The sequence below is a fragment of the Falco cherrug genome, chromosome 14, assembly GCF_023634085.1.
Source record: "Falco cherrug isolate bFalChe1 chromosome 14, bFalChe1.pri, whole genome shotgun sequence".
In the NCBI taxonomy this organism is placed as follows: domain Eukaryota; kingdom Metazoa; phylum Chordata; class Aves; order Falconiformes; family Falconidae; genus Falco; species Falco cherrug.
Window position 1 is genome coordinate 13,129,512 of NC_073710.1, and position 15,875 is coordinate 13,145,386.

Here is a 15,875-nt window from a genome sequence, read left to right on the forward strand (position 1 = left end):
ACGTGCATTAGCCTTTCCAGTGTCTCAGCCGTTCCAATAGAATGAACAGCTTTGTAGCTGAAAGTATGCTAACAGGCCAAATAGAAAGAAAAGTGAGATGAGTCCAATAATTACAGTATTTCTGCTTTCGTGACCATTTTATATCCACAAAGCTTTTGTAGATCTCAGTTAAGAAAAAACAAAACAAAATCCCCACGTTTTAAGTCAGAGAACACTACAGAAGTCAAATACTTACCAATGATTGTGAAGATACAGATAAAAATTGCCACCAGTGCTTGTATACTAACTCCAACTTGTTTAGCTCTTTCCTCACAAAAAGTGAAGTTGCCTTTTTCATTACACTTGCAGACACTGATGACAAGTGTATTTGTGCTGCTGAGCTCAGGATCACCATTGTCTGAGATGATGACAGGCAGGTAGTGGATTTTGGCAAGTTCACGATTAAACTGTCCATATTTGACAGTGATATTAGCTGTGTTATCTGGAAGAAGTAATGACATCTAATTAAGTGATAATCTCTACCAGATTTTCCTTATAGATTATCAGTCAGTTGGTACATCTTCCCCTCAGACAGAGACAGCCCTTAGCAAACCCAGTGAAACTTGGGTGGCAACAAACAACATTTTTCCCCTCAGTAAGTTAAACCTTTAAAAATAAATTGTTACTTAGCTCAGCTAGACCAATCATAGGTCATTGCCACAGCTTTTCTTCCCTGTGTCCTAGTGTCTCACTTAGACTAACTGAGAAAATGCATTGCAGGGATACGGTACCGTAGTTCTCAATCAAGGAGAAGTTGCTATCTTCTGTGGCCAGGGAGTATTTGAAGAAACCTCTAGGTGATATTTCATCTTTGTCAGTAGCTGAAATCCTGATGACGACCTGCAAAGATGGAAGAGGTCATAATTTTCAGCATACATTGCCTCCAGTGATAAAACAGCTTAGAGTATTTAAGTTAGAGCTGGGCTGTGTATCCTGTATAGCCCTTCAGTAAAGGGCAGGACAAAGATATCTTGTGGTGCTCCTCTTCAAGTTCTTTCAAGGCAAGTAATTTCCTTGTAGGTCTTCACAAAGAGCAGTCTTGCCCCTTCATTCACAGGTGGGAAACAAAAGAGGAAATCTTGTGTAACTAAAGCACAAAAAAAGTCTTCCCCTCAAAGGCATATGGCTCATTTAAATGCCTAAGATGGATTCTTCTAAAGTGTTCAACTTAGAAGTATGACTTATTCATTGAATGTCGTTGAGACTGCCACTCTTGAAGGACATGCTTGTCTTGGAAAAAATCAAGTGGGGTAGATGTATAAAATATAAAAATGTGTATGATTATGGCCCAAGGGTATTACAAAAATTAAATTAAAGGTGAAATAACACCTTGTGTGTTCTAACAGATTCCATCAGAGTCCAGTCTGTGACAAAGTCTCTTAATTAAACAAACATTACATGTATGGGCTAAATACTTGTGTCTGAGGCCAAATGTCTCACACCATTTGTGCATGCAGATACTTGCACACTGATGAGTCATGCAGTCATGGAATGGGTTGGGTTGGAAGGGACCGTAAAGACCATCTAGTTCCAACCCCCCTGCCATGGGCAGGGACACCTTCCACTAGCACAGGTTCCTCAAAGAGCTATCCAACACTGCAGTGGTGTTACATACAGCAGTCTTTCTCTTAGTATTTTGAAGTGGTTTTATTCTCAGTATCACATGAACATTTGTGTGATAAAACTGAATTGCTAATTTTTGCTCTGCAAGGGTTGACTGTATTTCACAGTTCAATTGCTGATGCGTGTATGTATTTAAAAGCCTGTAGGGCAAGGAACTGTGCAGCCCAAGTATGTAAGCAGATAAAACTCAATATTCCAAGAGTGTAAAGTCCTGAAGAGAGATTTCTGACCACTGATGTTGTGGAAATCAGTGATATGGTTAAGTGCTTAGGTATGAAAGCTGAGACTAACTTTTATTAAAAGACATCTTTCCCTTGAGCTTGCAAGCAGGTAATACAGATTTAAGGGGAAAAACTGCCTCCTGTCTCACCTTTCCTGGTGCAGCGTTTTCACACACTCTGGGTTCCTCAGGATAAACAAGTTCTGGAGCATTGTCATTTTCATCAGTAACTATTACGTGAACTTGGGCATGTGATTCTCTGTCAGAAAGACGGCCTGCAATGACAACAGTAGTACAGGTCTCTGAGATGTCTGGAATCTCAGTGCTGTCTAGTCCTGCCTTTCCACTGTTTGTGTGTACCTCTGTGCCTCCTGCATGATGAATACGGTGAGTTTCTAGCTCCATCATTAATTAAAACGTTTCCTTTGACAGATTCAGATATTTTCCTAAAACCTCTCCTATTCGGCTAAATCATCAATGATCTGTGAGGAAGAAAATGACAATTGCTTATGGCTTCCCGATTCATCACCTTGTGTGGCTATGAGATCCAGCATCATTCTCTGGCACTAAGGCACCAGACACAGAACAGGCCACGTCGATATTATTAAATATCTGTCACCCTCCAGGAAAGGCCGGCCCTGCTTCCTGAACCGGAGCGAAGCTGTGCGGGGATGCCTGTGCGGCCGTGCTGCCTGGGCGGCGGGGTGGGAGCGTGATTTTGTACCTGTATGAGTGGGTGCAGTTGGCTGGGATGTTTCTGCTCTAACCACAGGCTTGTTCCTGTTTCCCAAGCTTGCTTCCTCTCCTCACGCTCTTTTTATTCCTTGTAACAAACTGAATTCATTTTTATAACAGCCAGGGCCCAAATCTTAAAACCGTATTTGGCCTATTTGTAGGTACTCATTTGATTTGGAAGATTATTGTGCAAACCCTGCAAACACCCCTTTCATTCATAGCTTAGTGGAAACAGGCTGTCAGGTTGTGGCTTTCCTTTTTGATAAGCTAGTCCTGCTGTAAAGCTGTATACTGATTTCTTCCGAATAGGGAAGTGGATAGCACTTACCATCTTCAAGGATTTCCTGAGCTGCTACAGTGATGTTGTATGAGGAGCTGAATTCTCTGTCCAGGGGCTTGGGAAGTTGAATAATTCCAGTATCAGATACCCTAATATAGTCTCCATTAGGACTAGCTCTTCGTCGAATAAATCTGTTTTTTGTTTAAAAAGAATATGTCAATGCAAGGGTGATAATACTATATTTCACTTTAGTTCTTAGTAGTGGAAGGTCAGAGATTTCTTGACAAATTACGTTAATATCTTGACCAGGTGGCCTGAGCATATTTCCCTGAAATTGTGCAAGCTGTGAGAGCGAAATATATCCATCAGAAAAGTTCCCACATTATTCTTTTGCTGTTTCAGAATCTGTTCTTTCCAAAGCACATGCTTTAACACAATGTAACAATAAATTATAAGCATATGAAGATACCCAGGATTATGTATTTTGCTGTAAATGTGCAAATGTTTTATTGTAAGGTTATGTGGTAATTACATGGGTAAATGTAATTTGTGTTCGTATTTGTTGATTACCATATATAAATGTCCATGGCTGCAGTGCTGGAAAAATCAAATCGGATTTTTTTTTTTTTAATGGCATGCACATTCCAAAAATTAGGGCCAAAATCTCAGTGCTTTGTCAAATTCTTGGAATCATTAACAAACTTTCAACTTTAAAATAGTTACTAAAGCTGATGTCGTGTTACCTGATCTTCCGTTTAGCTGCGTCAGGGTCCTGTGCCCAAATGGAACCAAGTGTTTTTATTTCTGGATCATTTTCCCTTACTTTGAATTCATATGGTAGTTTAGTGAAGACAGGAGGCTCATCAACATCCGTGACTTCAATGGTGACTGTTGATATGCTCCTAGAGCCACCGGATTTGAAATAGCGAAGATCAACGGTGGGATCTGTTGCTTCAATGTCAAACCTGTATTCTGCTACTTTTTCGAAGTCCAGGGGCTAGAAAAAAAGACAAACACAGATATTCTTGCTTTGGAGATGTCCAAGTAAACTTTGCCTTAGCTATCTATGCAAATTTAAGCTCTGTGCTCTAATTCATGTTTGGAAATATTACCAAATTGCATCTTAGCAATCTTGGGAAAGCATTTCCAACCAGAACTTCTCTTTCACAGAGTGACTTGAACAACAACTGGTTTTGAACAGATCCATCCAGTATTCTAGGGTCAGCAAGTATTTCTTGGTTTAAGTAATTTTCTTTTTATAATTCTGTAGCTACTAAAACTTGTTTAGTTCCTTTTTCTCAAAGGCTGGGGACCATATTCTCCTCTTTGCTAGGCTTTCTGCTCTGAAGTCGTTGAAGGCAGACTTCATAGCTGCACTGACTGATAGCCGGGGCATTTAATGATAACTGGCATCCGCTTCCTTGTTTTTCCCGTTGACTGAGATTGTGAAAGGAGTCACACAATGGAAGGAAGGCCAGGAGCCAGAGCACTAAGAAATGCCCAAGCTATCGCTTATTTCAAATTTTGGGTCCCTTTGCACTATCGCCTGGGATTATAAAAGCACCGTGAAATACACAGTAATTAATTGTGGTGACTTCTGTTTTTCTCTTTGAGTAGACATAGACATTGCAAATGGAAGTGATAGTGCTTATCTAGCGGATGAAATTTTATCTCACGTGATTGCGTATTTAAAATCATGACATGTGCATAGCCAAAAGCATGTTACAAACAGTGGGGTGAACTTTGCCCACTGCATGTTAAAAGATGAGCTGATTTCAAATCAACCAGTGTGTATATCTGTGGGGTCTCTTATTGCTTCTCCTCTGGGCAGAAGTTGCAAGCAATGGATTCCTCAGGTCCTGGAAAGACCAGAGGAAAGGCTGAATTTGGTGAAAGCAAGCTGCTTACATCTAGTGTGACCACAACTGAAGACTTTACTGCTGGTCTTGGAATATTTGGTACTTTTTTTCCTTAAAGTTTTCTCTTCTTAATGACATTTCTAGTGTTAACAGTTAGAGAGACATTTGGAAGTGAAAAACACATTCCTGTCAATCTGAGGATTACAGGAGGTGATTTATAGCTCTCCCTCTTTTTTTTATTTTTTTTTTTTTTTATTGTAAGTCAATGAAATCAATGAACCAATGAACTCTTGGCTTGGCAGTGCTCTGCATAATGCAGGGAAGTCCCTTGGTACAAATCAAGTAGATTTGAGAATTAAAAAAACAAGAGCAAACCATAATAAAGGCTTTGGAGAGTCTGGGCCCTCTTACAGAGTTACAAGGAATTAGTGGGGAACCTCTGAAAACACCCTGAGGAAAGTAAGAGAGCTGTGGCTCAGGTTGGAGCAAGTGCCAAACTGTAAAGAGCATTTTTAGAAGCGTGGTCAGGTGAAGTTCTTCACATTTTCTACTTTGGTTTCACATGGGCTGTAGAAGGGAAAGATTCTTTGACCTGGTCAGTTGGTTCAGCTCTTAAAATCACTTTGAACCATCCAAATATCTGGAGTTTGAGAGGAGCCTGAAGCGTGTAACCTAAATATCTGACATCCCCATTGCGCTCTGCAGTAATTCTATATTTTCCTGGGACTGGCAGTTGAAATGAACTAGTGAATCACCAGCTCTTCTCACAGAGCTTACAGAACAGGGTTTTCAGGATAAATGTATTTCATGCTGACTTCCACGCATTTCCATTTTTTCCTGCTGCTAATCCCAAACTGAATCAAACACTCTTGTTACACATGGAAAAACAAAATAATCATCTTTGTTACTGGGAGAAGTACCTTCTTTGGCCTAATGATTCCTTCATTTGTAAATGGATTTGCTACAATTTCAAAGGTGTCCCTGTAATCTCCTCTGACAAAACTGTATTTTGTATTTCTATGTTGTGGTTCATCAATATCTTCTACTTTGACTCTGCCAACTTCTCCTCCGACTGAAATGTTTTCAGGAACTTTAAAGTGAAACGATGCTGTTAAAAAACACAACAAAAAAGGCATGAAGTGTGAGTACACGGAAATTAGAACTTAGTTAAAATTTCTTCTTAGTTTATAGACATACAGAAAGATATTTCATTGAGAATTCAGCATTATATATCTCTGCAGACAGAACTTTGATGTATTTTTTATAAATGTATAAGTAATTCTCAAAATTGTCAAGATCTTGTACAAAGTGATGAAATTAATACTGTTTTTTATTTTCTTCTCTAGGTGTGCTTCACCCAGGAAGCGTAGCTAGGGCTGAAATACAGAAGACCTTCTGAATATGTAAGATTCTTTTGTCCACTTCTAAGAAGATTTGAATTGTGATGAACCCTGATATAAATTCATTATAGCTGTGTCACCCCTTGGTTTCCAAATACTACAGTGCTTGCGTGATACTTACGGTGTTTGAATACTGGGAAGTTGTCATTGATGTCGGTTAAAGTGATAATGACTGTAGCTGTGCTTGAATCCCCAGAAGACCCTGGAGCGTCTTTTGCTTTAACAATAATTTCATATGTTGATTGATTCTCTCTGTCTAAATCAGCCCTTGTCGTAGAAATCACACCTTTGAAAAATAATGTTGAATATTATTAGATTTTGCAGCATGTCTAACATCTCTTAATTTTAACAGCAAATTTTTGTGTTACGCCACACATTCAGCTTTAAGTAGCATTTTTACAGTGGTATTTTTCTAAGGCTAGAAATGTTACAAGTCTTTCTACACGATGAAATATTTGGAAGATATTGTACTATACTTTCCTTTAAACTGAACTTTGCTGCTTAGAAGCAGTCTAACAATGCCTAAACTTAGTCATTACAGCATCTAGGGAGTTTGTTTGAACACCTCTTTATCTGAGCTATTTTGCTCCAGAGGAGTAGTAAGGTTACAAGAGATACTGACATTCTTTTTAAAAGTAGGCAAAATTTAAACAAGAAAGTTTAGGAAGGCAAAGGGTTGAGTTACTGATTATTGAATGCTGCTTCAGAATTTATGTATTTCCTTTTCATGTTTGGTCAAAGGAATGGTATCTGTGCTAAACTGAAAACACGAACTTATATTGGTTCCTAGTCAGTCTCTTAATCAGTGGGGAAAAAAAAAAAGACCTTTTATCTTCTCATTTAGTTGATGGCACCTGATACCCCGAGTTTATTACTTCATTTCCAGAGGCGAACAGTGGCATTGTGTGAGTGTGAATGAAAAATATTTTCTAAATTATGGTTAAAATTATATTTTGAATTATTATCCCTCTTGTGAGAATGAAAACCCTTAAAACTGTTTTCTACAAAGTGTAAGGACACTTGTGTATCTGACCTACCAGAGTCATCAACTGTGAAGTATTCGTCTCCTTTAATGACTTGGTAGGTAACTGTGGCATGACCAGTAACTGTTGGGTCATCAGCATCTACAGCTGTCACTTTGGTGACTGAGGTTCCTACAAAAAGATTTTCAAACACCATATTTAGTATAAATTCTGTTTATTAATCAGAGACATGAAGGGAAATGAGTGATGGAATAACGTACCTACTGGTGACATTTCTGGGACAGATCCATTGAATACTTTTTGTACAAACACAGGGGCATTGTCATTAATGTCATAAACCTTGATAATGAATTTAGATGGAGGTTCCAGTGACTGGTTGTTTCTTCTGTCAATAATGAGAGCTGTCAGCTCATACTCTGCTTTCTTTTCTCTGTCTAGCCTCTCAAATGCATATACATCACCACTGGTTTCTTCCACTTTAAAAATAGTGTTGGCATATTCACCTTCAATAATATACTTAGCGTTGTTGTTCCTTACACTTGATGTGATCTAGAAGGAAAGTATATTTCAAAGAGATAAAAGTGGGCTTTGGCATCCAGATGCAACACGAAAGATACACACAATCAGGACTTCTTCAGACTCAGTTTGAAACCAGGATAACCACCAAGACTTTTGATGTCAGCTGAAGTATTACTGAGCAAACAGCACCACAGCAGCTACAGCTATGCAGGGTTAAAGGATGAAACTTGCATCCAGACTGAAGCTTGCTTGCTTATATATCAAGAAGCAATTTCTTTTTAGATCATACCTCACATTTCCGAAAGACATAAACTGTTCATGCAGTTAACACATACAAATCATTAACCTCATTATGTATGAAATAGCAGACACTACCACATTCAATTTGAGCTACTCTTGTTGGCGAGTAACCTTCTGAACTTAGCAGAGATTTTGCTTAGATTTCACAGAAATACAGAATCATATCTATGTTCACAGCTACTGACATTATTCAACATCAGTCTCTATTGCTTAGCATTTAGCAGAATTCCTGCCAGAGCTGACAGCTTCCTTGTGTGGAGTCACATGCAGTTTTTTGACAGTCAGTCTTTAGGCTAATGCTATGACAGTAAGATTAAATTTCCACCCCATAGGTTTTACAATTAAAGATTATATGCAATGAAAAAGGGTTGGGAAAAGGAAAGAACATCAATCAATTTTAAAATGTAATTTAATCCAATCCCGAATGGTTTTGCACATTATTTAATCTGCAGATAATCTAATGAATCTTCCTTTTCTATACCTTCACCCATCTAAGGACACTTGTAGAAGGTTTAAACCACAATTTTTCCATGCGCTATGTCAGCATTCTTATTTCAGCAAGCTATTTATCAACAATTGCTGGGTTTGATCAAGAATTTCTAGTCTTTTGTTACTGATGTTATCATAAATTGCAACTGTTTGGTATTCAGGATTTGATTTATCCTGCAGTTGTCATTTACTGTTTTCTATTTTGAAATGTGTCATTAAAATTTTCTTCCCTCATTCCACATAATTAATCATGCTTCTGGCTGTGGTGCTGCTGAAGAACAGTTTACAGATCTGGAGGCATAACATGAGAAATACCTCACCCTTGTCTCAAAGATAGTATAGTCTGTGTCTTCTTTCTCAATTTTTATTTACTTATTCAGTGTAAAAGGTATAGACTGCCAAGACTGCCTTTTCTAAAACTGGGGATGAACATACAAAGGAAAGCATCCAAGGTCGTGAAAGATAAAATCAAAATGTATCAGCATATTCCTGCAGCTGTCACTCAGTTCTGCCACGCTGCTGCTGTGGCCTTTTTTAAAGGGTTTATCAAGTGTTCAATCCTGCAAATGCAATGCACTGAACACAGCCATTGCAAAAGCAATCAGAAGCATTCCACTGTTGAAAGTCCACAGAGCACACACAGTACAAAGTGAATTACTCTTATTTAGGACAGCTCGAGGAATAGAAGCATTCTCCTCAATCTGCTACTGAATTGGTCTGAAATGAAACAGAGATACCCTGTGTTAGCTGAGAGTACCCTATAGCCTCTTTTCTCTCTCTTGTGCTTTCTGCCAGTGAGCAGCACTGATCCAGAAAGGTCTGTTTCACTTTACTGAGACAGCCTTGACAGATGCTGATTGTTGTACATGGGAGGAAAACGTACAACTGCATTTATCTGAAAAATGTCAAAGTAGTTCAATTTGAAAGACTAGATTGGAAGAACTTTGTCTGGGTGATATGCAGTTAATCATAGGATTTTATGAGCGCTGCCCTGAAGAAAATGAGTTTGCAAGCAGGTCAATGCTCATTATTATTTTTAAAAGTTATTTTCTTTCACTTTGTGCAAGAAATTTTTTAATTGTGTAACAGTATTCATAAACATAACACTTTTGTATCCAAGCTGAGAGTTGTAAGGTGTATGTTTTTTAATGCATATGTTTTTATCAGATGATCTCCTAGGTTTTTGAAAGGATCTTGAGCTACAGAAAAATATTGACATACATAAGCTGCCAGACTTCCTTCCTAACTGTGCACCTGCATGCAATGCAATTGTTTCTGCACTGTGGATACTCCATACTTGCCATTCGCTAGAATTTATTTATATTCTTCAAAAGAGTAAGAATCCCTTTGACATTATTCTTGATTTACCCTGGGTCCACATTCTTGAGATTTTAACATGAGATTCTATTCTGCCTAGACTGCAAACAAGTAATATTTTTCAAGATACTAATTTGCTGTCTGCATTTCTAATTATTCATTGCTAACAGACTGCCATTTACCTTGCCAACATGGTGTGGTAATGGTGTATCTATTTCTTCTTTGATATGCATTTGGTTCCATATCCAGTCTCTTTTCAGTCGTTTATGACTGGCATTGTTTGAAGAAAAGTTTTGGTTTGTTTTCTGACTTTCTTTGTCAGCAAATGCTGGAGCCAAGAACAATGAGAAAAGTAGGATAAGGTGGTTCATCTTCTTCTGTAGCCTAGAAAGTAATATAAAATATTAAAACTATAAATAACAACAGAATCAAATTAATCAGAGAGAGCAGACATAGAAGTGCAAATGGACTTTCCTTCTACAGGAAAGTCTAATTGCTTTCTGTATTTGTTTTCATTTGTCTGAGCATCAAAATTTGAAATATTGGGCTGCTTCCTTCCATGAAATGGTTTTAACTAGATGACAACTGTAAACCCCAACAAAAATATTTTAATGAAATAAAAAAATGTGCAAGTTTTGAAAGCTAGCATAAAAGCCATTATCCATTTGAGCTACTGTAGTTATTCTGAAGAGAAGATTGAGTAGTGAAGGTTACCCATTGGGCATTGCGGGAAGCACAGTCTGGCTGCAGAGCATAGCTCATGGGGAGACCAGCCTTGGGAAGCAACACCAAAGCTGAGCCAGGTCAAAGTTTATGTTAACTTGAAATGAAATGTTCCAGCTTGATGAACCGAAATGCAATGTTTTTACTTTCCCTGGCACAAAATATACTGTAGTCAATATCTTCATATGGAAAATATTGACTTAAAATGAAATCTGGGTTTTTTTGGTGGAAAAAATGATTCATGTGAAATTTTCAATCGATTCCAAGTACAATTTAGCAAATTATCTTGCTCAGAGAGCTCATTTATTGATTCAGTTTCTTGTCTTTTGAAATGTTTGAAGAGGCATGTAAAGTTTGTTCATCCCCTGTTCTCAGATTTTGCCATCTACAAAATGATCATTTGTGAAATTATTCTCAGGTTAAACCATATTTTTGCATCATATGTTAATATTAGCAAACTTGAGGCCTGACTTTCATATCAGATTGAGAAGTTATTTTCATGTAGCAAAGCTGATTCATTTTTGTGCTAAATTTCCCCTTCCCAATATAAAGGACTGTCAGGAAACTTTTAACACTCAAATAATCAGACTTTAAATTACACATAAATCACTTTCCATTAGCTTTTAGGAGCTGTCAGCATGCACATCAAAAATAAAACTGCTAATTGTGACAGAGAAGTTGACATCACGCAGGTTGCTAGATGCGAGATTAAATTAATATTTTCGGCAGGAAGGTGTTGAGATGTTTCCAAAATTACTCTTTGGTAACTAGGCAATCAGTGTTATCCCGTGGTGCAGCATCATTGTCAGTAAAAACATTTTATTTGCCGTAAAATTTTGCTTTCCTGTACTTCTCTTCTGCATTGTTGTACATAAGCTGAGGAACATTCCTTCTTTACGATTGTGCAGGAAATGACTAAGGTGGCTTTGAAGTTGCTTTTTAATAGCTCAGCTGTGTTTTATACAGTTCTGTGGAGTCATATGAAACTGAATCAATTTAGCTATTTTTTTGTAGTCTATGCACTTTGGCTCTGAATATTTTTAGAAAAATAAGTAAGATTTAGTTGTTTTACTGTGCTTTATTTGTGTACATGAACATTCTACAATTGGAAACTGGACACCATTGATAGGATTCTGTTGCGATCGCTTAAGTCTGTCTTTTATTCATAAAATTACAAAACATGATAACCAAAAGAAAATAGTTGGTTAACAGCGACTAGTACAGGCTGTAGTTTTGGAAAAAAAACAGGCCATAGTGTTTAAATGTCATTTTCTCTTGTTGCTGTGGTACAGTGGAGATCTGCTGTACTGCTGTGGTGGAGATTACTTGGGAAAACCGAGGACAATACTGGCCACTTCAGTTGCCCATTCATTTCACTGGAAGTGACACATCTACAAACATCCTTGCAGAAAGCATTTTTAAACTGAAATAGTCAAATCTCCACTAAAGCATACTGGTCTCAGTGAAATCTACTTTGTAAAGAGAAATTTTGTGTCTTCCCAGAAATATTTTCCCAGTATTTGCCTCTCTGTTTCTTAATGCTCAGTTCAGATTCAGCCATGCCCTCTGCCAGACTCCTCAGGGTACTTCTCTTGGTGTTGCTGAGGGCGATTACCAGTAGGTGATTACCAGTAACAGCAACTCTGGGCCTTTGGCATCCTCATACAGGGACACTGCTTATCAGAAACTGAAGGCTCAAATTCATAACGAGTGTGTGGTTATCTGTGTAGGAGCTCTGGGACTAGGTAATATCCTGATGATTCTGATGGATCCATGCAGCAAATGCAAACTCTCCTTTGAAGTAGGTGGCCTGTTCGTGTTTCACACCGTTCAGGCCTTGTTGGAAGCATGGCGGTTAATACAGGAAGCACTAGACAGAATCTTTTTAAATATATGCACATTTCAGCTGAAGCTTAAGCTACCCCTTCCACTCAGCAGATCCATCTTTATTTTCTTAGATTTTAAGGTGGCTTGACTTCCTTTAACTCCTCATTAATGGATTCCTTGTTAATACTCATCCAGCCTCCTTTGTAAGTCAGTGGTTCCTTTGTGAGCAGTTTGGTGGAGTTTGGTCTGCCCTCTGGTATGCACTGTATGTCAAACACAGATGGAGATAAAGAGCCTTTTGCAAAAAAATGACTTCTACTTTGTCTCTAGCATCTTTCAAAGTTTCTCGTTTTGGTAGAAGTAACACGAGCACACGAGCACTTTGCACGCTGTCTTTTCTAGGGACATTTGATGGGCATTGCTCTATAGGACAGGCTGAGTCTGAAAAGACTGTCTCTGTGATACCGTGCAAGTTTTCCATTTGGCAGCTGGAAGTCCTCTGCTGTTGAATACATAGCTGAATTCATCACAATATTTAAGACTACCCTTCTTCGGTAGCGCATGCAGACGCTTCAGAAGCAGGACCCTGCCGAGTAGTGACTGGGTAAGGGGACTGTCCTGGTGTGAAGGCCATGTTGAATGGATGTTAGCTCTTGACAAGCTGTACTAAATGCTCTCTCTTTTTCTGGCCATGATAGTTTTCCTTTCCAGCAGACCTCATTTGAAATGCCAGAGATAGCAGCAGAAGAGAGATATTCCCATGCCTGAGCAGGGGAGTGTGTTCCCATGGAGTCAGAAGCAAGCGAGTTTCTGAGGGGTGACAGTTGGATGATGTGCAGTGATTGGCTTTTCATTTCTTCTTATGTCTGCTGTGGCAGCCAGGACTGAGAAAAGGGAATAAGATGCACCCTTTCAAATAATGACCCTGTGGCCACATGCTTCTGCAGAAGGAAATGGCAGAGCATGCCCTGCCATGTGTGGCTCTCCCTGGCAGGCTGCCATGTGGCCCCAGCACTAGTCTACCTTCACATACAGTCTCCACTTACCCCTCTGTCTCTAACTGATTAGACCAATAATTCAGACTTTTTTTTCAATTTAAGCAGGGACTATAAATGTTCCTTAAAGTTAGCAGGGTAATGGTTTATTCAAGTAGTTAAGTTTCTTGCTTTGCTCTTAAATTTTCTTTCAGCGAATGATGGGTTTCCCACCAACATTATTCATTTTATGCGTTGAATTATTTTAGCAAATAACTCTTGGTCTGCAGGGTGCTGTAGACAGTTTGAGAAATTCTGGTATTCAAACTGATTTATGAGACACATGACTCATAAGGTATAGTTTCTTCTTGCAGATTGGGAGTAATTACTAAACAAATGTCAGGCGGAGATACAGACAATACTGTACTAATTAAAAATTTGCATTTTACAAGGTGTTTTGGTAAGGAATCAACTGTAAGGTCAATGAGCAGCCAGTATAAATAAAGTCTCCATGTAATGAAAACACATTTGATGAAATATTCTTGTGAACATTTGTGGTTTTTTCCGTGGTAGGTATTTGCCTCTTATCTGGTTTACTTCTCACTCTAAAATTCTTTATTAATGCTTGTATGAGGTTAGGTTAGTTGACAAAGAAATCTGTTCTATGCTTGCTTGTTAAATAGATGTTAAACCAGGTTTCTAAACTTTGGTAAATGAGGAGACAGTTGTAGCTGAAATGATGTATTTTTCTGGTTGATTGGACTAAAATCTTATGCTAGACTTTGAGAATTTTTCAGCATCTGAAAAACAGCTATAGTACTAGAAATAGTGATAAGGAACATCCTAAGAGAGAAATTTGCTTGAAGTGGCTATCATTCACCAGAAAAGAAATATATTTAAAAAGGTTTGTGTCCATATTGTTTAGATAATTTGCATACCTGATTGTCAGAAAAGCTGGAAATGAAATTATTGTTGATGATTGAGCTGGAAACTTGATTATTTTTTCTTACAGTGTCATGGCTGAAATCTGAACAATGTAAATGAAAATTAAAAACCCCATGCAAAAATGAGAATTTAATCAAAGCAGAAAATATCAACAACATTACTAGTAAATTGATACTATAGGACATAATCTATTCCATTCCACAGTACTGGCAATTTTGCTATTTCTGGTTTTTAATCAAACCTTAGCTGTCGTGCCTGCAGCCATGTAAATGTAGGGAATACTAAATATCTGAAATACTGTATTCAGTCAACTGGGAGAAAAATGGAGCTTGAAGGAGGGCTTTTGCTCAGCTTAAGCTGCCCTTGCTGTGGGTGGGGGCCCTGGCCCTGTGGTGTCTTGGGGAGTGGGGTGTCAGGATGGGTGTGTGCCCATGGGCACGCGCAGGCTGGGCTAAAAGAGAAAGAAAATTAAGAAAGAATTCTTCACAAAAGCTTTTTCAGGAAAGTTGACTTTAGATAGCTTTAGTTTAGTTTAATAAGTATTTTCTGATTCTGTTTCCCCCTCGTGTCTGTTGCACCCCTTCCCAATATTCCTAAGGAGCTGTGTGCAAAAAATAATGTTGAATTTGCAGTGTATTAAATCCTACAATATACAGCGGTTCAAAATTTTTTTCAGATGCAAGAAAATTACTTTGATACATCATCTAAACACCTCCAAAATTACTATGCTCAATGAAGCCATGATAGATACAGAGCGGAATCTGACCTAGTGTCAAGTATCAAAACGACCCTGAACAACCCTGCCATACAGAATCCATTTTTAACATTAATTTCTCATTTATATGATGTTTAAGACTGAAGGTAAATGTGTGAATGCAGTCAGCATTAAGAAATGGAAAGGTAATATACCAAACACAGGAGGGGGATAAATTACCTTTTTCTTTGCAATGCTTGTAGTTTTGGTAAGCAAGCAAAACATCATTAAAAGAGAATAGTCCTAGCAATACTTAACACTGCCTGTCAGGGGCCTTTAATGGCTGCACAAACATGAATTGATAAAGCCTCCTCATTCCTGTGTGAAGTACTGCAGCTAGGTAAAAAGCAATATCCCTTTCAAAAGGTACCTTTGAAGCACAGAGGACTTCAGTGTGTTTGTCATCTCCTGACAGTGGACCAGGGTCAGGAGTAACAAGTCTCAGATTTTGTCCTCCCAGTTTGTCTCGTAATTACACAACATTGCTCTAACCAGCTGCTAACAAACCCAGAGAAACATGGCAGCAAAGCAATCACACAGGTGTAATTGTTACCTTCACTCCAGTGTCTGCTTGGCATCGAAGCTGCAAAACTGTGATCCTCTGTCGCTCCTTTGAGCTTACAATGGGAGCAGAGTTGGGGGCACGTAAATGAGTACAGTGAGAATGGGAACTAGGGTAGGTCTTCAAACTTTAGTAACATCACTGAAAAAACCGAAGTAAATTGTGCAATGTTTGACTTGGAGCAATCATTTTTTTGTTGCATTTTCAGATACAATTTATTTCGGGTGGTTACTCAGTGTTTCTCTTGTTTCTTATTAAACCTGTCTTGTCACATGTTCTCAGCAGTGTACAATGATTCATTTAAAAATAGGCTTTTCCTGAGAACA

General features: G+C 38.3%; 1 protein-coding gene and 1 long non-coding RNA gene across 6 annotated transcripts in view; one reads left to right on the forward strand and one right to left on the reverse strand.

Annotated features, from left to right (window-relative positions):
* The window catches only part of LOC129737335 (uncharacterized), a 182,852-nt gene that overhangs the window by 91,448 nt on the left and 75,529 nt on the right, over positions 1–15,875 (forward strand). For both annotated transcript variants that reach the window (XR_008735080.1, XR_008735079.1), the window contains exon 4: positions 6,103–6,159. This is a non-coding gene — a long non-coding RNA (uncharacterized LOC129737335). The remainder of the gene's footprint in view (positions 1–6,102; positions 6,160–15,875) is intronic.
* CDH5 (cadherin 5) overlaps positions 1–15,875 on the reverse strand; it is a 28,804-nt gene that overhangs the window by 3,237 nt on the left and 9,692 nt on the right. The window contains exons 1-12 of one of the 4 annotated variants that reach the window (XM_055726421.1): positions 15,541–15,665; positions 14,227–14,315; positions 9,947–10,148; positions 7,400–7,688; positions 7,194–7,310; positions 6,278–6,442; positions 5,677–5,864; positions 3,641–3,894; positions 2,946–3,088; positions 2,033–2,157; positions 771–879; positions 236–481 (exon numbers count right to left, since the gene is read on the reverse strand). In XM_055726421.1, the coding sequence (XP_055582396.1) occupies positions 236–481; positions 771–879; positions 2,033–2,157; positions 2,946–3,088; positions 3,641–3,894; positions 5,677–5,864; positions 6,278–6,442; positions 7,194–7,310; positions 7,400–7,688; positions 9,947–10,135 (1,825 nt within the window). In that variant the 5' untranslated portion in view covers positions 10,136–10,148; positions 14,227–14,315; positions 15,541–15,665. Of the gene's footprint in view, positions 1–235; positions 482–770; positions 880–2,032; positions 2,158–2,945; positions 3,089–3,640; positions 3,895–5,676; positions 5,865–6,277; positions 6,443–7,193; positions 7,311–7,399; positions 7,689–9,946; positions 10,149–14,226; positions 14,316–15,540; positions 15,666–15,875 lie in introns of those variants that run through there. The other 3 variants (XM_055726420.1, XM_027815163.2, XM_014285739.3) reach the window with 3 other exon arrangements.